This window comes from Protopterus annectens, chromosome 3.part1 (assembly GCF_019279795.1).
Source record: "Protopterus annectens isolate FY-2018-M chromosome 3.part1, PAN1.0, whole genome shotgun sequence".
NCBI classification, from domain to species: domain Eukaryota; kingdom Metazoa; phylum Chordata; order Ceratodontiformes; family Protopteridae; genus Protopterus; species Protopterus annectens.
In genome coordinates this window covers 723,582,054-723,608,210 of record NC_056732.1, presented here as the reverse complement: position 1 = coordinate 723,608,210, position 26,157 = coordinate 723,582,054, and the positions used below count along the sequence as shown (strand labels likewise).

Genomic DNA, 26,157 nt, shown 5'->3' with positions numbered 1-26,157 from the left:
ACATGGTGTAAACAAGTTATACACAGAAAGAATGAAAGCCCTATCACTGTATTATATCTCCAATAGGCTACTAAGGGTTGATTTGTGTCTTGCTTAGAGGGCACCCTCCAATCTGGCCCTGATGGAAATGGTACACATTGTTAAAGTAAACTCTGTGAGGGTCGCTAGTTTAAAGGATGTTAACCTAGCCTCTGACATAAAAACCATGTTGGTGAGACAGATACAGCTCGCAGACAGTACCCTTCCTATGGAATATGCCTGCCATTCACGTAAAGCAAAGGCCTTTCCTGACCCTCCTCAAGTGCAAACTAGAACCATGGATGGTTAATCATGACTGTACTCCTGTTGCTGTGCCCATGTTCCTCATGGACAGAGGCAATTGGTATTAGATAACATAGCATAGGCACATACCTGTGTGAACGTTGTTCACATAGTTATTGAAAATTGTGTAAGTCATGTTAAATATGGCTAGGCTTTTATGGTATTTTGAGACTTTAGCCTAGTACTCTCATATGCACCTATAAACACATTAAGTTAATTGTATCCTAGGTACAGCTATTGTGTGACTGCACAGAGTCACAGACATACCAGTACATCACATCAGTGATGTTGAGAGTTTGCATGAAAACATATGCATGCATGTCAGGATTTCATGGTAGTATAAAATTTTCCATGGCAATGTCAGGGTGGCAGTAATCATATGGCACATATCTTGGGTTTGACATACGCTGATAGAAAGTGTGCTCCATGTACTGTTTGGTATGTGAACAATATCACAGTGACAGCTTCCTAGCTCACTGATGTGATACTTTGCAGTCCTGTAGTTTCTAAGCACATGCTCATAACTGATGTATTGGCATCAGTCTCACGTAGTACTGTACTATTCATTATAATGGATTACTTCTTAATTCACACAACAATTGCAGATGCTGCAGACATTACCCATTGCTATTACATGTGGCAGATGTAAGCAATGCACAGCTGTGTGTAGGAAATCTACTGATAATAGCGTGATGTTTTTAGGTGGTGTTATCCATACTGCAGACACCTATGTCATCCAGGGATGCTTTACTTAAATGTATAATTTTTGGCTTATTGAGCTCTCACACATCTGGTCAGCCATACATGAGTATTCTTTTTGATGCATAACCATTAGGAGTTGGCAATCCGTTCAAGGTGTTCTACAAGATGCATGTGTGATGTTTTTCTGTGATGCACCCAGTAAATACAGCTCACTGACAACACTGATGGCATGGGTGACATTCTTGAAGGTGTGGATTGTGGCTTATGTATCATGCAAACCTTTCAACTGTCCAGGATTGCCCCTAATTTAAACTACAGGTGTAACACTGTCCCTTAACACCTCCAAACAGTAGTCATATATTAGGAAGGTATGTTGAAGTACTCTTATAGATTATTGACAAATCATTACAGTTGTGCAAGTGTATTCCTGCAGAACATGTATAATAATTTAAAATCACATTTTTTGTTAATGTCACAGATTAATGGTGGTATATTAAAATTGTCCATGATTGTGCCTCCTTCTAATGTTGTCCATGAGCTTGTTACTATGCGTCTCTGACTGGTTGAGATCTATGCTGACATTTCATTCATATTCAAGCAACTTATTTTGCACACCTTCACAATATGCACATGCCCCTATTGTATATACTGCCCTTGCCAAATGTCCTCTCCAGTGATCATGTCAGGATGTTTATATCACAACCAATCATCTCCAATGATATGTAATCTTGTGTGACAGTCACATAATATAGCATAATGTGTGATGATATAAATATACTCACAGGAGAAATAAACAGCAATATGTACTGTGCTATGTATATATGTAATTAATTTTATGCTACTGACTTGTCTTCGGAGTGTGTGTACATTACCATGTTTCACATGTTCTCTTCCTCTTTCTTCATTCTTACAATTCATGTTTGAGGCCCTTTTCAATATGCACACTTCCACAGGTTATTTATACTGCATTCTATATACCCTTGATGATCACCAAAGATCCTTAATTTCACTACACTTTTCCATAATGTGTTACTGCTGCATTCATTACTCATTTTAGCGCTGGTGATCACTGTGGCTGTCTGTGCAATCCCATGTAAAATTTGCCAGTAGGTAAACTGACTGCATGTTCTACATGCCTTTGTGCTGCTTTATATGGTTTCCTGTTGCTGGCCATGAAACCTTGCCTGTATTCGTGCAAGCGTGATGTGCATTATCCATATGTGATTAGTGCTGCTGCTCATCTCATTAACATGTAAACTCCATGTAGGCTTCACCTTAAGCCTACATGGAGTTTATTGAATCCCTGGGAAGAACTAAAATACACGAGTCTGGAAATTCAGAAATGGCATTATACACACTTGACCAGATATTGTCACACAACGACAAATGTGATCAATTCAAGAAATAAATCAGGTAGAGAGAATTCCTTTACTTTAAGTACCAAATGTCTCTGCTGCATCGTTTTTATTTAACCATGCACATCAAACAGTTCCATTTGCTAGTGATGGCTAACATATGAATACAAGTTTGCAACCCAGAACAGATTTGGTGACAAGAAATGAGAAGCAAGCAAAAGGGTACGACAGGTAAGGAGAAAGGCATTTTACCCATAAGCAAGCAGGATAATAACAAGAAATTGAAGCTACTCTACAATACAAGGTTTTGATAAATTGTTAATTTTAGTCAAAAAAGTATACGCGAACTACACAAATACTTTTTAATTAAAGGCAAAATCTAATCCACACAAGTTAAAATAATGGCACAAATCTGGCATAGCTTTCATTTTTTTAAAATAAAATAAATTGTATATCAAGAAAAGAAAAAATTAACTAGATTGTACACAATGTCTCTGTCACTTTTCCTTCTGTTCTTCCTAATTTTATTCTAAATATTTTATCATTGGTTTTAACACTGAAATATATATATATATATATATATATATATATATATATATATATATATATACAAATGAAAGTATTAGATGAAATATGACAATTGGATTGGATATATATATATAAAACCAAAAATAACTATATCCATTTTTATGATTTAATATTTTTTTTTAACTATGAATAAAAAAATTACATTAAACATTTAAAACATTGTATACTACTTGGACAACTCTTTCTACACTGCAGAATCAGGCAGATTCAAAACAACAATCTCATTTTTTGCCAGAGCATTGATAAAATTTCAAGGGAACATAGAAATCTGGAATTTAAAAACAATACTTTTTTAAAATATTTCAGTTCACAAATTTTTCACAACTACAGTTCTTCACCTACCATGCTAGCTGGAAAGAACTCAACATATCCACCCTCCACTCCACATTTTACTTATGACTTCTCCTGACTTGGGGGAAAAAGGACATGAGAAGAGGACGTCTACCCCTCATTACTACAGACTATGGTTTGTGTAGATGATTAAGTGGGAAGAGGTTCGAACAGGCCCTAGCTAGATGTATTCACCCCTATTACAAAGACTAAGCTGTTTCTTCTCCCAGCTTTAGAAAGAGCATTCCACCAATGCACCCTGACATTTTTGGACCATTTAAGTTGACATTACTGAAGGTGAAAATGAACAGAGACTTAACATTTTAAGCAGTCTCAGTAGCTCAACAGGTAGCACACTCACCTTTGATGCTGGGAGATCAGAAGGGTGTGAGTTCTACTCTCACAGCATAAAGTTAAATTAATTTTTAAATACTGAAAATGTAGTGTAGTATAAGGGGGGATTCTGCACTCTTGAATGTGTGTGTCATCCTTCAAATGACACATTACACCACGGCCCCATCTGCCTGAGTTGGTATAAAAGATCCTACTCCAGTTATCAAAACACAGCAAAGGAAAGTAGAGTTGTGTAAGTAAACCTACCATTGACAGTAGATACTTGAATTATCACTGCTGTAGTATATGTATAAGATATAACAGTTGGCCAGCTTACAAAGATTCAGGGCACCTTGCACACACCAGAAATGTCAGCACAAGGTGAGTGGACTAAAAGTCAGGTTTGGATGCCAAACTCTTCACAACTTGCATGCCAACACAGCGGGAGAGTGAGAGAGAGAGAGGGAGGGAAGACTAAAGCCATAAAAAATACATGCCCACACCATGGCAAAAAACAGACAAAAAGGGGGGGGGGTGGTGGAAGGAGCACCTACTGCAACAGTGATCATTTGAGCATCTACTGTTATGGGAAATTTACTTACACAACTGTACTATGTTCAGCACTATGATCACTGCTGCAGTAGCCCAAGCTATATGTGTAAATTACCATAGCTTAAAAGTACTAGGAGGGGGAAAGGAGAAGGATCCAGGAGTCCCCAGAGAATGATCCTAGCAAAGCCTTTCCTAGACCTGGGGGAGGATTCTATATTAAAGTGTTTTGCAAATTTATGCACAAAGGAACACGTTGCTGCGTCTAGAATGCTTCAAAACTCCAACCATTTCCAAAAAGCCATAGATGAACCCAAGGTCCTGGATGAGTGAATCTTGACCCTGCCGAAGAATAGCTTTGTTGTGGTGGTAATATCAAAAGGTGAAGCCTGATACAACCCTTTGGAAATCATCTTTGACACTGATTGTTCTTTCTTCTTACCTTCATAAGAATTTAACAAATGATAAGAAGTTCTGAAAGATTTTGTTCTCTCAATACAGCACCACAGTCATCTGTGGACATCCAAGGTGTTGAGTATCCTTTCTCCTTTGTTTTTAGGTTCTGGAAAGAACACAGACAGACTGATGAGACTGGCTTAATGTAAATTTGGATACCACTTTAGGCATACAAGAAGGATTAGTTCTCAAGAAACCCCTATCTTTATGGAAAATGAGATAAGGTTAAGCCACCATAAGAGCTTGCAACTCAGATACTCTTCTTGAAGAGGTCAGAGCAATGAGCAAGACTGTTTTCCATGGTAAGATCCTCAAGTCAGCCTGATGAGTTGGTTCAAATGGACCAAGTGTCAGCTTTTCTAACACAAAACTCAGATCTCAATGAGGAGCCAGTGGTTTTCTGGGAGGCTTCTTATGCAGAACCTCTTTCAAAAATATTTTGACATGAAACTGCATTAAAAGATGGGGATCCACAGGCAAACTTGCTGAAATGGTCAACAAATGAACCTTAACAGTGGAGTAAGACAGGCCATAGGATAGTAACTCACAAAACTACTATAAAATCAGAGAAACACTAGCTCTGAATGGTTGTCTGTTCTTTTGTTGGTACCAACTAGAAAACCTTTTCCATTTGCTAATATATGATTGTCTACTAGCAAGCTTTCTTGCCTCCACTAATACCTGCTGTGTGTCCTCAAAAACATATGCCTACAGGTATTACCACCCTGTCAACCAGGTAGTCAACTGCAGTTGTTCAGGGTCAGGACATCAACACTTATCATCTTGTGTAAGTCTAGTTTGTGGGGGAAGCTTGTGGTAATTGACCCTGGCTAATTATAAAAGAAGGGAGAACCACTGCTGTCTGGGACAGAAGGGAGTCACCACAATGATCTTTGGGGAGTCCTTCTGAATCTCCAGAAGTACAGTGGAAATTAGTCCAAAGGCATACAACATTCCCGTCCAAAGAAATGAAAAGAAAAGGCATTTGTCTTCCAGAAATTCATGTTTGTGGAGTCCTGGAAAATAATTTTTGCAATTGATTGTTTGGAGAGAAGACACAAAAGTAGTTAAGGTGATATCCACACATGGATCAAATCTTGGAAGAAGCCCAAATTCAGTTCCCATTCAAGAGGGTCTGCCCTAGTCCTGCCCAGCCTGTCTGCCACACAATTTTGCTCTGGCAAGATGTAAGATGCCTGTAGAGTGAGAATGTGCTGTAAGGCTATATCCCATAATAATATGGCCAGGCACAGGGGTTAAGATCTGGTTTCCTCTTGCTTTTTTGTGTACCATATCACTGTGGTGTTGTCTGTAAGCACTTTAAGAGTTCTTGGGGACCACAATTGATTCAGAAAATTGAGACCATTTAAAAGTGTCAGCATCTCTTATGCTTGAATGTTTTGGTCTGTCTTTTTTGTCCCAAAGAGCCTGCACTATTACACCCATCGATACAGCTCCCCAAGCAAAGTCTGAGGTGTCTGTTGTGACAGGCTATTTAGGAGTAGGAGGGGAGAATGTGAGACTTGAATTCTGAGAAAGTTGATATCTCCACCATATGATCTCCCTTTTTGTAAATCCTAAGACTGGAATTTGAAAGTCAACAGGTGTAGACACTGCAACCATAGAGACTGCAAATACCATTGTATCTTTCTTATGTGAAGTCTTGCAGGAGGTATCATAAGAATCATGGATGCCATGACACCCAGAACCTCGAGGAATTCCCTCACTGAGACAGAAGTCCAAATGGAAAATCCTGGGAATAGATCTACATACAAGATCTTCTTTTCCAGTGAAGGAAAAGTTCTCTGTATGGAGGTGTACAGTAAGCACTCCAGAAAATCAATCCTGCAAGGAGTCAGAAAAGACTTCTGAAGTTTTCATACAATGTTTAACTACTTGACATGTGACACTATAGAAAAATCCTATTTTGCATACTCAGATGTATTGAAAATTGCTTAGTTAGCAAGCTTTGATGTACAATACTAAAGATTTTATATTGGCACTGGTACTTAAAACATCACTTTTAGTCCCTATGCTAAAACAATATAAATAAAAATAAAAAGGAAGGAAAAGAGAAGAGAGGGAGGAGGGAAGAGCAAAGAGGGAAGGGGAGACAATATGTAATAAATTAATACTTACAGATACTCTGTATATAAATATGTATATACATATGTATATACATATGTACGTATAATTTATATGAGGCTATGTTCTTATACATGTATGTAAATTGTAAGATTTTCATGGTAACTTAGGCAACATAAATGCAACATTCTAGATACACATATTTACTATAAATGTTCATGACTCATTCTTGTCACATGATAAATCTATGAAACTTGATATAGGTCTTTAGACTTCTTGAATGTAAGTCTTATGTGTAAACATTAAATAAGTACAACAGCAAAGCATGTAGATGGCATATGTGAAGAGAGAGAGAAAGAGAGACGAGAGGGGGGTGAGGGGATGGAAGAAGGGAGAGCATTAGAAACTACATAAATCTGATAATGAATATTTACATCAGCTTAAAGAAACTTATTTCATATACTGATTGCACTATTACACCTTTAGGGACATCTAAATACACCATCTATAAAAGAGGGAAAGGAAAAAATGGGGGAGAAAGGAGGGGAAAGAAGAAAAAAGAAAATAAATTACATTTAAAGTGTATTATAGTTAATAAATAATTATAATTAAAAAAATACATTTTATCTTTTGACTAAACAACCTCCACAGAATCATATATGGAGCTCTTAAGGTTTCGTGTTACTGAGACATAAGGGTCAATTTCAATAGATCATTTTCAATCTATTGGATCAGGAATGTTTATTATTCCATGTAGGATAAAGAAAATCTTATCTTTTGAAACTAACTTGTTATATAATATGTTTTTGTATTATTCTTCTTTGTTTCTCATAGGCTTAATTCAATATTCAAGATACTTAAAATTAAATAAAGCACAAGTGGTCTTTCTCCAAGAAACTAATTTCAAGACAAATTAAAAAACAATATGGAATCAAAAAGACTATCTAATGTTGTCTCATTCTCCATATAAAACAAAAAACAGAGGAATGATTATTTTATGGAAGAAAAATATCACTAATCCACAAGTTATCTATAATTTTGTAGATAAAGAAGGTCTCATGGCACTTGTTATAATAAACTTCAATAACAAAATATGGACACTGGTGAATCTGTACTGGTTACCTGGTATGGGGGTAGGGACAGCCAAAAAAATATTTAGGTTTTATTATGAATACTTATAAAGGAAACCTGACAATAGGAGGAGATTTTCATTGTATTTTAGATACCTTCTATACTACCAACAAGAGACCTTTTTGTCTTACTTCAACAGCAAAATTTCTCAAAACATGGATTGAAAACTTTAAACTGCTAGATATTTTTAACCTAAAAAAAAAACTAACTCAATAAAATTTTCATATCAAGACTACAGATTTGGTACCCAAACCAGAATTGACAGAATTTATGTCTCTCTGATCTAAATACAAAAATATCAACTTCCTCAATAATTTCCTGTCCTTTATCAGACCACAACTCTATAACTCTCAAACTACAAACAGATTTTAAAACACTAATACATGTGGGGAGAAATCCAGCATATATTACAAAATTGAAAGAATTTAAACCCTGGCTGACATCAGAACTACATTTTTTTCTCTAAATACTAATTATTCTGATGAGATTAATATAGTCATGATCTGGGATTCATTGAAAGCTTTTATATATGGTAAAACCCTTGCACTGTTTAAAAATAAATCAAAAGAATGGGAATCATAATTACACAACATACAAAATCAACTCAAAGATTAAATCTAATAACCAGGCAAACCCCTCTAATAACAAAAAAGATAATTGATGAATTAAACAAAAAATACAAGGAAATTCTATCTCATAAAACTAATTTAGCCCTAGAAAAATTAAAATTAAACTCTTACTCAACTTCATCCAAACATTTACATAACTTAACTGCAAGAATTAAGATACAATCAAGAACTAACAACATTACCAGTATCATACATGAAGGGAAAAAACAATGGTATCAGACATAAGCGACATTCTGGATGCATTTAAATACCATTATACTGAACATTACAAAGATAATAATTCTCAAAATTATTCCCTGAACTTGGAAACAAATTTTCCTAAAATTAAGGAAATCCCAGACAAACTAAAACTGGATATTCAAAAACTAATTTCACAAAAAAATGTTACAGAAAATATTAAGGAAAGTAAATGTAACAAAGTGACAAGAATTGATGGAATTATTATAGAATTATATAAACCTATTCCGACTTCTATAACAAATCTCTTTCATAAAACCCTACTTGAAATACAAACTAAAAATATAATACCGCCATCATTGAAATATTCCTTAATCACCCCTATTATAAAAGAGAATAAAGATCCTACTCACTGCAACACCTATAGACCAATATCTCTTCTCAATAACAATTATAACATTTTCATGTCTATCCTAGTTAACAGAATTAAAAAATCTTTCACCCTTATTATAAATGAAGATCAAACTGGATTTATACATAATATACATACTTATGACAACATGCAAAGGACATTAACACTCATAGATATTTTGAACAGAGAGAATCAAGAAACTCTAATAGTTACACTGGATATAGAAAAAGCCTTTAATTCTATAAAATGGGACTACTTATTCAAAATTTTAGAACTTTATGATTTTCCTTTCTTTCATTTCCCTATTAAAAATATTTACAAAAATAATTTAGCCTATGTGAAAGGAGGACCTTTAACTTCTGAATCTATACCTTTAACCAAAGGTACTAAGCAAGGTTGTCCTATGTCTCCTATTTTATTTTCTACTAGCAATAAACATATTTGCCTCTTTAATACATAATAACCCTAAAATAAAAGGTATCACTATATATGGGCAATACAATTCTAAAATAATATTATTTGCTAATGATTATCTACTTACTCTACATAAATCAAAAAATTCTTTAAAAGGACTTGACAAACAGGTGGAGAAATTCTACTCAATTTAAGGTCTTCACTTTAACAAAGAAAAAGCTAACCATATAGCATTAAATAAAAATGGAGAATTCCTAGTAGATGGAGAACAAGTACCCACACTAAACTATTTAGGTATTACTTTACGTAAAAATACAGAAGAAACCTTATCTACAAACTATGATAACATCATTAAAGAACAGAAAATAATGTTGAAAATGGAATAAAACATTTATAACCTTTGAAGATAGATTGCAATGAATAAAAAGTTACTTCCAAAAATGTTATATATAGCTCAAGCTATTCCTATAATACCTGACAAACAGCTCCTAAAAAATTAAATGCATTATTACTAAACTTTTTATGGCACCCTAATAGAAACAGAACAGCTTACACTCATCATATTAGATCATGGTAACAGGGAGGGATTTATTTCTCATATATAGAAATATATAAAGGCTTCAGTTTTCAAACTTATTATAAATTGGATAGACCAGAACTATTCTTCTAATTGGAAAACACTACATCACACTATATTTTTAAATGAAAATCATATAGTAAAAAACTTCATGTTATTTGATCAATCCAACAAGTTATGACATATTTTGTGTATTAACTTACAATATAATCTGATAAAATCTACTAAACTAAATTTTATAAATTCTATAGTCAATTGTATTAGGAAATTTATCATTGCAAATATAGATATTAAAATATGGTTTTAACTACTAACACCTTTCAATGTAACAAAAATATTTTAATAAGATACATCATAATGTCTTTAATACGTCAGAAGCAAAGAATTTCAGCTGTTGGAAACCTTGCATTAGTAATCAAAAAGTGACAGATATTCAATATTTAAAAAGCAAACATGACCTGCTCTCATCAGATTGACTAGTGCTTCAAAGTGTATTAACATATTCACAAAACTTATACAGAATGAGTAACAATTCACCCTTCAAGAATGAACCTATATTTATAAAATATTTAAATGAGATTATTTATAAATGACCATAACATGGAAATGCAACTTCAATCTAAACTTTATAAAATTTTAATAAGCTCTAAAACTAGTCCAAATCAGAAATTTTGGAATTATACTACTAAATTTCTTTCATTAAATTTATCCTTGTAAAGGAAAACTAGTATATTGCTTTCAATTAAATTAACATCTAACATGTAATTTTGGAGAATTTACACATGGAAATTTATACACAGAGCTTTTTATACACCCGACAAGCTAACCAATCTCAATTCTTCCAATAATACTATTTGCTGGAGATGTTCACAGAATTGTAAAACAGACTGGATACATATTTTCATGACTGTATTTTTATTGAAAAATACTGGAAAGCTATCAATAATTTCTTATAAGCTATATTTACAGATTCATTTGTTCTAACGAAAGTTTTAATTTTGTTGAATATAAATGAAAATTTAGAAACGAAAAAAGAAAATGTGTGTCTATTGTGGACAATTCTAGCAGTTGCTATAAAATGCGTCTCAAGAAAATGGAAATCCAGCTCTGTTCCTACCTTTGAAGGATTTTTATCATTACTAAATGAAACCGTGACAATGGAAATCAGAATCAAAGAAATGAGAATATATCCAAAACTATGGAGCAACAATCTGTGGAGAAAGATTTTATCCCTTATTGAGAATATAAAAATGAACACTGACTTTTCCTAAAAATTCTATGACTATTGCTTAAATGTATCAAATCAGAAAGATAATGTATATGTATAATTTCAGGCCTAATGTAAATAATGTATATATATTTTTCTTTTTTTATTGTTTATTCATTGCTAACAAAACTGAATGAAACTTGTATCAAGATTTGTTACACTGAAAAAAAAAAAAAAATCTGTAGTAAAAAAAAAAAAAGAAAAGACTTCTGAATGTTCTCTTGGAATCCCAAACTGTGTACATCATCTCTCACCCACAAGAGATTCCTGACACTTTGAAAAAAACCTCCGCAAATATAACCAATTCATATGAATAGAGAAAAATGTGGATACCCTGCAATCTGTTATGGGCTATCCCAGGCATCAGACACCTTGTGAATACTTGAAGCACAGGACGGTCCAAAGGGTAAAGAAGAGAACTTATGCAAGTCAGACACACAAAACCATAAGAAATGCCTGACATCTGAATGAATAGGACTGCCAAAGTGGGGGTAGACAAGGTGTCTCAGTCATGACATGGACTTCTTTAAAGAAATTAATGTGACTAGCGAGATGTTTAGATTGAGGGGCTATAGTGAAGCTAGTATTCAAACAGCTACAGATAAGGTTATTAATGAACAACATAAAGTTGGTACTTATAAGTATGGAAGTAAGGGGTATAAGTTAGATGTTAGAAATCAAGAGAAAAGACTAGTTAATTTTGTCTTTACATATAGTGTTTTCAGTGATGCTTTAATAGATATTGTTAAACACTACTGGAATTTTTTGTTTAGATCAATGGACCTAAAAAATGTATTGTCTAGGTCTTTAGGCATCTCATTTCGTAGAGGTAGGAATTTAAAAGATATTTTGGTACATAATAAATTTAAATATCCCACTGAGACATTGCAATATAGGACCATACAGACACTAGGAACTTCTCCTTGTGGTCATTGCAATGTATGAAATTATATTGTTCCAACTTTTAAATATATAAATAGCCATGTATTTGAGGTTAAAAAAATATATATAGCTGTAATACTGAATGTATTATTTATGCGTTGAAATGTCCGTGTAATCTTGTATATATAGGAGAAAGTAAAAGGAAGTTTAAAACTAGACTGCAGGAGCATGTCAGGAATATTATAAATAATAAAGAAGATAGCCCTGTTGCTAAACATTTTCTGCTGGTTCACAATTCTAATCCAAATGGGTTACAAGCCACTATTTTAGAACATGTCATGAAGGGTGTATTTTCTATTGATTTGTATAAAAAGAAGTTGTTATATAAAGAAAGTATTTTCATTTTGAAATATGACACTTTATTTCCTCAGGGTCTGAATGTGGAATGTAACTGGAGGCTTCTTATCTGATGAGAAAGTAGTATTAAGTATTTTTTAATGTTTATTGATTAATTGGTTTAGGCTGCTTGTTTAATTGTTAGATGTATTAGGGTATATAAACTGTGCAAGTTATGTGATGTTTTATACTCCTTGAAGGTGGTTGCCGAAGCGCTAGAGGTGCAATAAACTGGTGTTTTAAGTGGATTCTTCGTCTGTAGTCTTCAGTTTTATCTTTTCTTTTTGGTTCGTGCAAGGTGTCTCAGTCATTCTGACTTATATTTCTGTCCCTTATCCTGAGGGGGGGGGGGTCTGCTTTCTTTCTGGAACCCCCGTGTCACTGATTTTTATACTTCTGCTTAAGGGCATTCTATTGAGACTGTTTATTGTACTTTTTGACAAACGTAGATGAGGGAGTACAGAATCCTTTGGGACATGGAGAGGGACGGCTGAAAAATCTGACAGAGTCCATAAATCAGCTTTCCCCTCTCATCATACTTTTGATGACTTCTGCAGCATTATTTCCAAAGCCTAAATCTCTGCCTAAGGAAGAATTCAAAATTTCATTCTTGGCATCTTCAAGAGGTTCTGAAAACACAACCAATTAAACTTCCTCAAAACAATACTAGTAGTAACAACCCTGGAAGTAGTTTCTGCAGAGTCAAACACATTTTTAAGCAACGAGTAGTGACTTGTGAAACATAAGAAAGTACATTATACAAAGCAGACTTCACCTCACAAGCAGAAACTAATGACAAAGCATTCCTCATACTTTCACACTTAGGATAAACTTCAACATAAGCATACACTTTATTCCCCAAACTTGTCAAAAACTTCATCATATTTGTCAAGAGAGGGATTAGTACTTGCAAAATGCTTAACAACAGCTGGGTTTACTATAGCTGTTGGGTCAGCTCAGGGATTAGGGTACAAAAATTTAAAAAGAATGAGGAACTTATTATCTATCTGCTTTTTAGGGACAGCAGGCTGATTGCCAGGGAAATTGTAGGCTGTGATAAAAACATCATCCTCCAGTGCAGACAGAACTGGAGGTATAGGTGCAAGTCCTGAAAATTCCATCTGCATCAAATCATAACATTTTCTGAGGGACTGAAAAAACTCAATATTTTCCCATTGAAAACATTGACTCATCCTGGAAACAGTCTCATAAAAAGGGAATCCCTCACAGGGAGAATCAGATACCACACTCTCCTCAAAATCTAAATCAGAAACCCAAGCAGAAAAAAAACAGCAACTGTCCCTTCACATTTCCCTACAGGTTTAAGCTCTTGAACCTCTGCAGGGAAAGATGAATCCATTTTCCTTATATAAAAATCAGCTTTATAAAAGAAGGTTCAACAGCCTACACATGACCCTGAGCCCAACCCAATAAATTACTCCTGTCATAAGTAACTGAAGGAGTAGAAGACAAACATTTATTTTTCTGTTTCTTTTTGACAAGAACTTCTGAAGAAACAGACTCAGAATTGCCATCATCAACTTCCCTGGGGATTGGCACAACATTCTGGTTAAGTATGGGCATTTATCCTTCCCTTTCTCCCAAGGCTAAGAGTCTCTCTCTTTTACCTGCTAAGGAGACCCCAACAACCACAGAGGATGTGTTTAACCCCCAGTCCATAGTGACTATAGGGATTATACCAATGGGATCTGAAGAAAAAGAGTTGTTGTCTAAGGAACTAGCTTTAGCCATCATTCACCTGCAGGTGAGGCAAATTATCAGCCTGCTTTGATGGCAAAGGCTGCTTAATCTTTTTTTTTTTTTTTTTTTTTTTGTAGCTGGTCCAACCAAGGAATTGGTATGATGTTCCATGGTCAAGCTGGAAATGGTGCTTGATTCCTGGGGAAGCTTAGCATAAACGGTCAGTAAAACAGGAAAATAGATGAAAAGTAAGTTTTTCCGAGTCTAAAAAAACAAAGAGTAAAAGCACTTTAAACACTTTCCCCCATCCTCAAAAAAGTAAAATAATAGTTTCTCTACATAAAAAAATAGTTTTAAATTACTTTTTACCACAAAAGTAAAAAAGTGTGTTACCATTTAAAAATACATGAAAGTCAATGAGATTGCCAATAGAAACACTTTTCCTAACTTAAAAGTAACTCTTTTACAGAAACAGTAAGTTTTCTCTGAGAAAAAAAATATAAATGGAAGGTTATTCCCCAAAGGGAATCTATCTTTCCAGCAATGGAACAGTATTAGCTGTCAATCCTTGAAAGCCTGCAGAGGAGCACTCTTCTCAGAACTGGGAAAGCTCTGAAGGGCTTGCCACCCAAAGATGGCTTTTTAGTCAGCTCAACTCAATCTGACTGTTTGGGTACGTGGAAGGTGCCCTGAAGTATGGGAAGCTGGCTAGCTGTTACATCCTATGCAGGATGTAACTCACACAGCTTAAGGAGCTACAGCAGTAATTATAATGATGAACATGTTTCCTAGTGCCCTGGCCAAATTTACCCTAGTCAGTAAGAATATCACCTCAGGTCTCTAATGAAAAGACTCCATTTGCTTAGGGGGACTAATCTGGTTAAAGTGTAAATAAATAAAATGACAGCTTAGCTTCTTAAAACATTCATTATGCTATGATGACTGGGTTTATACAATGAGACTGAACAGAACTCCACAATAACGTTTCACACATTGCAAATATGTTATAATACTTGTTCATACCCAATTTATAAAGCTGTAGTTTCAAACATAATAGACAATACTACATAAAAATCAAATTCACCAACACGCAAGACAGATAAAATATATATACATACCATGGATATAAAAAGTGTACATACCTCTGTTAAAATGCCAGGTTTTTGTGATATAAAAATACGAGACCATAATAAATCAATTCAAAACTTTTCCCACCTTTAATGTGACCTATAACCTGTACAATTCAAATGAAAAATAAATCTGTTAGGGGAAAAATATAAAAAATAAAAAACGTACAATAAGCTGGTTACATAAGTGTGCACAGCAGTAAACTAATACTTTGAAGTACCTTTTGATTTAATTACAGCATTCAGTCTTCTTGGGTAGGAATCTATCAGCATGGCACATCTTGACTTGGCAATATTTGCCCACTCTTCCTTGCAAAAGCACTCCAAATCTGTCAGACTGCCAGAGCATCTCTTGTGCACAGCCCTCTTCAGGTCACTCCATAGATTTTCTATTGGATTTAGGTCTGAGCTCTGGCTGGCCATTCCAAAACTTTAATTTTCTTCTGGTGAAGCTATTCTTTTGTTGATCTGAATGTATGCTTGGGGTCACTGTCATGCTGATGGGTCCCATTCACGTTGTCGAATTGTGAAGATAGCAAACGGCTACAATATCGAAAACGCTGTTCATCGAAATGTGTTTTGTGGGGTTGCAGTAGAGTGAGGATTGGAATATTTGCCCTTTCCTCACTGTATTGCGATCTCGGAGATGGTATGCATAATTTGCAGGGGGTGCGGGAGGCACAGCCCCCCACAAAACACATTTCAATGAGCGGCGTTTTCGATATTGTAGCCATTCGCTATTTTCACGATTCGACAATGTGATATAGATGCATGCTGACAGGGGTCCAGGGAAGTAAATACTGTGGGAAGAAATAGCCAAGGAATTATTATGGCTAGGCTTGTATAGGCCATAGGGTCAATAGCCTAGTACCAACCTATGAACCTATGAAAGGTGAAATTCCTATTCATCTTCAGCTTTCTAGCAAACACCTGAAAGGTTTTGGGCCAAAAGTGACTGGTATTTAGAACTGTTGATAATTCCCTCCACCTTGACTAAAGTCCCAGTTCCAGCTGAAGAAAAGCTACACCAAAGCATGTTACTGCCACCATCATGCTTCACTGAGGGGATGGAGTTCTTTTGTTGATGTGAAGTGTTGTTTTTGGCCAAACATACCTTTTGGAATTGTGGCCAAAAAGTTTAACCTTGGTCACATCAGACCATAACACATTTTCCAACATACTTTTGGGAGACTTGATGTATTGCTTTGCAAATTTTAGCTGGGCCTGGATATTTTTCTGTGTAAGAAAAGGCTTCCATCTTGCAGCCCTGCCCCATAGTCCAGACATATGGAGAATACAGAAGACTGTTGTCACATGTAGCATGCAACCAGTACTTGCCAGAAATTCCTGCAGCTCCTGTATACTGTTAGCAGCCTCCTTCACCAGTTTTTGTCTTGTCTTTTCATCAATTTTGGAGGGACATTTAGCTCTTTGCAACGTCACTGTTGTCCCACATTTTTTTCCACTTTTTGATGACTGTCTTCACTATGTTCCATGGTATATCCAATGCTGTGCACATTTTTTGTACCTGTACCCTTCTCCTGACTGATACCTTTCAACAATAAGATCCCGTTGATGCTTTGTAAATTCTGCGAACCATGGCTTTTGCTGTAGCAGGCAACTGAGTAAATGTCAGGAAAATCCTACTAGGACAGCTGAACTTTATTTGGGGTTAATCAGTCTCTTTAATTGATGGCAGCTGTGCACCCAAGAAGACTGAATGATGTAATTAAATCAAAAGGTGCTTCAACAAAGTATTAATTTATGGGTGTGCACACTTATACAACCAGCTTATTATACATTTTTTTATATTTTTCCCCTAACAGATTTGTTTGTTTTTCAGTTGAATTGTACAGGTTATAGGTCACATTAAATGTGGGAAATGTTTTGAAATTATTTATTGTGGTCTCTTTTTTATATCACAAAAACCTGGCATGTTAACAGGGGTGTGTATACTTTTTATATCCACTGTACATGTACTGTTAATTGTGCATGCATGTTCTGATAGTACACATTACAAAAGAATAGTAAAAGAATGCACACAGACTAGTCCTGTGGTCAATAGTAATAAAATATTATTCTGGCCGGTTATAGAATTTGTACTAAAATATGCATGTACAAAGTAATGATTAATTTAGACTGTTGGCTGTGCAAACAAAAGGCCTAGTAAGCTGTATTTTTGGAAAAATGAACATTCATATGGGTAGCAGACTTTTGGTTACATCAGATGCAACTTTGATTGAGAAAAAACTACAACTTAAATGAGAAAACACTAAGATCCTGTATTGCTGTGAAATTAAGTGGCTTCATTAACATGGCAGTAATTTGCAAAGCAGACAAATTTAAATACCTACAAACCAAGCACTTTAGAATTACCACCCTATCCACTTGGCATCCTCAGTTACCATATGTTGGGCTCTTGGCAAATGCAAAAGTGCCCAGATTCCTGTTGCTGTTGGCAATGAGGTGAAATATATCCCTGAAACTCATGAAACACTTCTCTGACATATAGCTATCAACCCCTTTATTCTTCAGAGATGTGTAAGGGGGACCTGTTTTGCTACAACTTCACGAAAGCTACTATGCTTTAATACCCTGTCAGGAACAAGTCTGATATACTGGATTTGCATCCTGACACTGGTATGGCATTTATTACCAAACTCTGATTCAATGTTAACTGTGAATCTTTTCTTGTATTAATTGCGCCCTCTATTATTTCAGTTTTCCAGTGTTCTACACTTCGTAAGTCTGATGGTAGAGTTGCCATCTTTCACCGTTCCCCAACAGAATGCTGAAACTCAATGCTAACAGTGCAGATGTTATGGCTATTCATGCCATCATTTGCAATTCTTCTGCTAAAGTTTTTTTCCCTCCCAATATATGCTACAGTGGAGCCAAACTGGCATTTGTGTTGAAGGTGCATAATTTAGATGTGGTATTTGAGGATTATCTCAGGTGTCTACTATCATGTCCTCAACTTATCATCCGAAGAATATCTCCCTAATTATGCACCTTACTAATCAGCTAATTTATAGCTGCCTTTGCATTCTGTGGTCTCTTCATAGCTGAACTAATGTAATGTTACACCCTGAGGTATCCAGCCACTGAGATGAATCATCTGCAGTTAGTACAGCCTTTTGCCACCTGGTTAATTACTGGTTTCTTTGGATGTCACCTTATTACAGCGGTGCTGCACAGCCTACATTGGTTGTCCATCAGGTTTTCTGTTGCTTACAAAGTCCGAGTATATTTTGCCTTTTACAACTAGGGTCTCCCTATTTGTAGACTCATAGCCAAGTACTACACAGGCCATTGTAAGTCTAGCTAATTTCTCTTTCAAAGATGAGAATCAAACTCTCTACCTTGTGTCTGTGAGGTAAACGCCTTAACCATTATGCCATCCCCCAGAGAAGTGAAAGCTAGCCTACATACCAGACTTGTTGGCTGATATTAATCTGCTCACTCTGTGCTCTTCGACTCTTGGGATACTGAAGACCCCAAGGATTCAAACTGATTCTTCAGATGAGTGCTTTTTTGCCTACGAGGGGCCAATTGTTTGGAAATTCTACCAGGGTGGTTGAGGTTGACCCTGATGCTTGATGGCATTAAGTATTATCTTAAATCTTATATTTTTGAGCTGGGTTTTGAGGGGTTAGTTGCTGCCTAAGCTATATGTGTTTTATGTCTTCTTTGTATATATCTGTTGTTAGTCTGATCAACATCAACAAACAGCTGCTCTGTGTTCCTGCCAATGCCCATCCTTATGTAAGAGGTAACACCATCAGCAAGCATTAAGGGGGGAGACAAAAGACCTAAAGGCCAATGACATAGCTCTGATATACAAAAACAACATGCTCAAATGAGAACTGAAATCTGAAAATAAAATAAAACAAAAGGCTAATTAAAGATCATATAATGTACAATGTAAAAGGCAGATATCAAACCTCAGCTAAGTACCAATCATGTAAACAAACAGTAAATAAAATATAAAAAGTGAGATGAGAAGATATTATACAGCCCAAAATAATACAAATTAATTAGTCCAAGCTAGTTGGTCAAGGACAATTGCAAACCATTAACATGTAAAATATTGTGATGATTTGCTAATTAATATACATAGCAAAACTTCAACAACTGAACCAATGCAACTGCATAAATTCATAAAGTGATTCTTCGTTACAGGCAGCAAATGCCAGATCTGATAAGACAGCTGAAAAACAGGACAAAGACCTTCATTTTGCAACAAATCAGGGAACTAAACAAATTAACAGTATTGGGGAAATAAGTGGTTTAACCATAAAATTTAACAATAAAGTTGAGGCTTACAGAATAACACAGTATTTAAAAAAGCCCAGTACCTGTATCATCAGTGCAATCACTGCATTAAGGCTTAATGATATGTCTTCTGAAAGTATTGTCAAACAGTAGTGCTGGAGTCTTGCGGAATAAACAAGCTTCCATCAATGTAGCTAACACTTACCTGTAGTTGTAAAAAAACATCCCAGCACTGAAGAAAACTTGGATATCATCTTATCAGAATACTGAAGCTCCAATGTCCATTGCACACAAACTCCACTATACAACACATCCTCAGTGTCTGGATTCACCCACAATATAGTAGATTACAGAATACAAGGTTCTCTAAATAGTAAGCAATACAAAGCAAAATACAGTGACCACCAAAAGATATAAGAATCCTCAACTGCAGCCTTTAGGACACTTGCAATGCCTTCTCAGAGCCACAGCACAAATGCAGGGCAACTTAAAGCCTAGAATGCAGCCATAACGGCTTCAGATAATGCAAACATAAAAATGAACTAAAACAATGTAACTGATGAAGTTGACAGTCAACATGCTAGCAAATGCATAGCATGAAAGAATCGAGAAAATCATATAAGGCTACAGCTCAGACTGCTAAACTGTAGAGAAGCAACATCTCAAAAGTAGCTCGACTCTGTGGCTTCATGGCATAACAGTATGAAGCCCTGACTATGACCCAGGAGATTTATGTTCAACTAGTGGCACTGCTGCCGATACTGCTGGGCTTCAGAAGCGGATTCCAGCATGCCCATCATAGGAAGAAGGAGGAGGCTCGTGCCACAGCAATAGCAAAACCTACCGGTGAGTGGTTGATCACTCTCACAAGGCAGGCAAGCTCATGATATTACAACACAAAGTACAGTTGTGTCAAAGAGGTAAATGTATGAAAGCACACATGCCTCTCCCTGACTAGGCAACCAATGGGAGTCGGCAATCCACCTACCATGGATGGTTTAAGATGGGGTGAGGACTGCTACATGACCAGAGTCCCAAACCAGAGTCTCATTTTCCAGGGGAACTAATGAGCTGATAAAGCTCTATGAAGAGGCAGGAATGTGTGGATTGTGGGGTTTTCATCCAGTTTGAGGATACCTGGCACATACTGCCACTGGAAAGAACAAATGAGTCAGTGGGGTGCAAAAGATAAGACAATACTCAAGCATGTGTGCGTGTGGGAGGGGGGTATCTTGAATGCTCAAGTAAATGTTGAGCTAAAAATGCCTAAGGAAGGTGAGTGCTAAGAACCAAGTATTTGGTGACAAGTCTTGGCAGCCATTTTCTTATGAAGTGCACTCTGAAGCATTTACAGTGATTAGCTGACTGCTGACAAGAAAAAATGCAGTTGGTAATCCACTTAAAACATGGATGTTTTCCTTGCAACAAAGATGGTGACCTGGTCCATACTCCTAACCTCATGACCCCTGCCTAGTTAATACAAAACATGCTGATACACATCCAGGATGGGAGAGGCCTCTGTTTCAGAAAAACATTCAAATCCAGTTTTGGAGGAAATTTGTGTTTGCTCTGAGAAATAACATATCCTTGTGAAAGACCAGATATAATTCAATATACAAAGGAGTCTAGAATTCCAAAATGCAACATGCAGAGGTGATGATTGGAAGGAACAGATTCTTCCAAAAAACTTCAATGTTACAGAGCGAGCAGGCACAAATGTTAGATGACTTGACTAGGTCAGAATAACCTACATACTGACCAGCTGAGGAGACAATGGATACTATTCACTCAGAAAACATCTTTCAACTTAATATCCCAGCCTAAATGAACTGCAGGAATCTCCTGTGAAGACCCACAATGCTGATATGCCAAAAGGCATTCATCATCTTTTCTGGCACTATCCAGGCATCCTAGATGGGGAAAGGACAATCTGCTGCAGAGTAACCATATGAAACCGAACATCCCAATATAACAAAGTCACTGGATGGTAAAAAATACCTCTATCCACCCTGCAATCAGATAGGGCAATGAGAACCCAGTCCCTCCTCCAGCAAGGGACAACCTTTACAGTTCCACTCAGCAGCATGGTCTGGTTTTGTCACAAATGTTCCAGTGAACTAGATTGATCCACCAACAGACCTCTTTTCTGGGAGGACCCAAGTGCTCTAGAACACAACGAAAGGTGACCATATTAAAAAAAATTGTTGTTGCTGCCTCTAACTTAAATGGGGACATTTTCAGCTTTTTTCTAACATCAGCTCATAATAAAACACTTGAAAACTGACTGCATTTCCTTATAGAATACTGAAGTATTTGTTAAACTGTTGCCATACTTCAGCCGATTCATTTTATTTAAAAATAAATGGATTTTAGTCAATTTTCAATGTCATAAAATGACTGCAAATTTTGTGTGGAAAGTGAGATGAAAACAGTAGTACAGTTTTCCAGCAGCCCTGGACATGTCTGAGCATCTTCCTTGGGGTCAACAAACATGCAAACATCCCCCCCAAAGCTAGAAGAAAGGAGCCTTTGCCTGTTAACCCAGTGTGCCAACTACAATTCCAAGTCATGGTATGTGGTACCCTCTTCAGAGACCAAGGACTGTGAGCTTCTGAAAAGGCCACTGCAAGTCATCATCATTCTGTATCCTCCCCATAAATAAACCAGCCTATGGATAACACTTTACTACACAGCTACCTAAGAATTCTTAATGTTAGCCCACTAAAAACATACCTTGTCACAGGCATGTCATACTCAGAGGACCCAAACTATACCTTTTACATCTGTTAAGTGACTACACAAAGAGTACTGAGTAGGACAATTACTGAAAACACATTTTCTGTTGCCTTCAGCATAATGTATCCTATCTAGTGCACTAAGGAAACATGTTGCAATTAACACAAAGTTAATAATTAATTACATTTCCAGATTTGTAGAATGCAGTTGATCTGGTTAGAACTAAACTTGTTTTTGAAGTTTTAGGTCTCCAAGCTAACAGAAATAAGTTATTAATATTTAAGCATGCGTTATCTGAAGAAGAAACAATAAGGGTATGTATAATCCAAGTGTCTTACCTAGAAACAGCAATCAAAGATGCATTCAAACCACCATAACAAGACATGGCAACTGATATTGGGATAAGCCATCTTGCATACCCTAAAATCTCATCAGCAAATGTCTGCAAAAAATAAGTACTTCTCAGAAAAGAACAAAACATTCACTGCAAAACTGCAACTATAAAATCATCAGTAATACAAACAATGTTAAACAGTAAAAGACTGGCAGCTGACATTTTTTGAACAAAGCAAAGACCAGCAAGGACACCAAAACTGTGTTAGATAAGGTACAAATGGTGACCCTTGCAAAACTAGCTCAGAAAGCCAAAGTTAACAAAATCAGTAGATGCATTTCTGCTGAAGAGACTGGCAGCAGGACATGTTGAAATGCAAGTGGTACAATGCCATTCATACTATTCTGTGGATTTCACAGTCTAACATCTTTAGAAGACATAGAAAGGATCACCATAAACTGTTTATGCAGCTTCTAAAGGGAATTATGCATTGTTAAGTTAGTGATGACATTGAACTGTACCACAAAAGGAAAAATAGCATGAAGTTTAATTTTGTGTACAAAACTCATCCACTTCAGACTGCCACAAAACAACTGAAAAGAGAATCTGAGATAAAAAATACACTGCAAAGGATGTTTATTAACATCTAGTGATTAGGACACAGCCACACACCTGGTTCTTTTCCAGTTTAAAGAAGGTAACCGGATAACAGACGGGGAAGGCCAGCAAATGCAGTCTTACTATAAAAGCAGACAATTGAGAGAACATCTCTGGATCACACCTTTAGAAGCTTATCTACATCACTGTCAGACCCACTCAGACATTTGCTAGGTATAGGGCATTTATAATGATTTCATGTTGCCAACCCCATCTTTCCTCAATTCCTTAATCAGAAATATGTATAAATCCCTATTTGCTGGTGAAACACATGATCATGCAGCACATTTTACAAAAGAAACAATCGGTGGGAAGAGCAGACAGGAAAAATAACACACACAACGGCATATGAAATTCCACTCCATCTGATATTTGGCGGGGGGGGGGGGGGGCTTTGTGCAAAACATCTCAAACCTCTGCCATTATAAACATGAAAGTACCAGTACTATGTATTCACTTTATTTGCTTTATTTAAAGTGACAATCTGAATGAGCCCATTTCCAACAGAGGTGCGGGGAGCAGACGTTCCAGAAATGATGTAACCACAACAAAGCAACATACAGGCACTTGTAGGAAAAACTAGCTACAGCTATTCCTTACTCATTCATTCTCCGATTACCTGCTTATTCTAATTCACGGGTGCAGGAGCTGGTGTCCATCCTGCTATTCAGTAGGCATAAAGCAGAGAAGATGATCCTCTAGAAGTGATTATGTTAGAACAAATCTAAAATTAAAGTCATCTCCATCACATGCATGCACAGAAGCAAACAGCAGCCAAATAGCATCTAAACAAGTGAAAACAAAACCCCTCACTGCTGTGCAAAACAGCAAAGCTACAAACAAAACAGCTATGACAAATAAAGCTATATTATTTATCTATAAAATTTCTGGATGTAAAATCCTTCTGTTACGAAAAATCATTAAGCTGGAACTGGGAACCTTGTATACATAAAGATATATTAGTCCTCCAGAAAAAAATGTAATTAATCACTTGTCTTTTGTACTTTTAAAAAATTGCAGCAATACTGAATCCATTTCAGCCCTTTTCCCTATAAACTAATAGATAGCACATTCAACCCACTTCCAGAGCAAACAACACTAAATGCTTTGATGACATTCTAAACATAATTCAAAGAGAGCAGTTATGTTGTGCTGATGGAATGTAAATTCAGAGATGGATGTTCCATCTGGATGTCAGTTCTCATTCCATCAAACCAAGTCTGCTCAAAGGATAACAATGCTTGGCACCCTTTTTCCCTTGCTGCTGATACCCAGTAACCACAGAACCTCCCTCCCAGCCTTTCTGGTCCTATTAAGAGTGTGGCAAACAAAAGTGATGACATCATCCCCTCAAGGGTTAAAAAGGATTTGCTATAACTTATTGTTTCTTCCCTGCTTGCCTTTTGCATCCCAAGGGGTTGGCATGCAACAAACAAGAGAGAGCATATCTTCTTATTTCCACAAGAGATGCCTCTCACAACAGCCCTGACCCCCTAGAAGGAAAACACCTATAAACACTCTACCTGGGAATCAACATGGAACATGCTTCTTGAATGTGCAGAATCAACTCACCCCCTCCCCTGAGAGGTGCAAATTCCTAGTCAGCTCCTCTATAACCTAGGATGTTAATTGAACATCAGCTGGATCAATGCCAGGGTTTTATCACTGCATGTTAAGAAGCTGGCTTGTGCATGGTTTGCTGATGACATTACAGTGATACCACCTACAGTCATAAGACAGTGGTCTACAAGTCCAGTCTAAGCACCTGAACAGCATAAATAATGGCCAAAATCTTTTTTTATATTACTGGTGCTGGCTTTCCCCATTTCATGTGTTTTGGCCATTTAAGGCACATATATGAGCTGAGCTCCCCAATTGAGGTAAGTGGCAATCAAGTTCACTTTATAATTCTTTTTTTTGGGTTCCACAAGTGGCATCACTCTTCTGGCACTCATATGAACTACTTACTAACAGAATACTTTTTGTGGGTAGGAAATGAGAGAGAGAGAGAGAGAGAGTGCTTTCCAGAAGTGAAGGTGCTGGTGCTAGAGATTTCTGAAGTACCAGCTGTGTTACCTCACAAGTAACCTTGCCATGTTGGCTACAATAATAAAGGCTGGTATGTACCCATGCAGCCTTCAGAATGGTCTGTGCCATTTAGTATAGTTGATATTACCATGGGAATATAAAGAACTGAGCACTACCATCTTTGCTGCAGGATAGACCATCTGCAAGACTTTGTATCTAGGATGGTGTATAGGAGTCATCTCATTTACAAAATGGTGACAGCAGACTTGTGATGATTTGGGCATATTCCTCACTTGTAAAAACAAGTAGAATGCAGTGTAACCAGACAAACCCAAAAATAAAGTCCTTATTAGAAATAAGGCGTCAAAGGCAGAGAGTAAAAACACTTTAATATCCACAAATCCACAAAGATAGGATCAAAAGTAGGTTAGCACTTTCACGGTAGCCCGCTTCTTCAGACCTTAATAAAACTAAACAAATACAGAAGGTTTAAATACTGTAAACATCCAATAAAAGCAAGTTACAGTTAATGAGGCAAACTTCTTTTTTTCAACAGAGGTTTTAAAGAGACAGCACTATTCAATCAACAATCCACCTCAACTCAATATATTCTGTCTCATTATATAAATCACCTTCTCTTAAACTGTCATTAACCTTATGTAAAACCAAAAATTTAAAACTATGACTAACCCCAA

The 26,157-nt window shown here is 36.3% G+C and overlaps 1 protein-coding gene across 2 annotated transcripts in view; it reads right to left on the bottom strand.

Annotated features, from left to right (window-relative positions):
• Nucleotides 1-26,157, bottom strand: part of LOC122798272 (Y+L amino acid transporter 2-like) — a 711,221-nt gene that overhangs the window by 381,464 nt on the left and 303,600 nt on the right. Inside the window, exon 5 of one of the 2 annotated variants that reach the window (XM_044067078.1) lies at nt 22,782-22,885. The exons of the other annotated variant lie outside the window; for it this stretch is intronic. Within the exon in view, the coding sequence (XP_043923013.1) occupies nt 22,782-22,885 (104 nt within the window). The remainder of the gene's footprint in view (nt 1-22,781; nt 22,886-26,157) is intronic. 2 annotated transcript variants of the gene reach the window in all.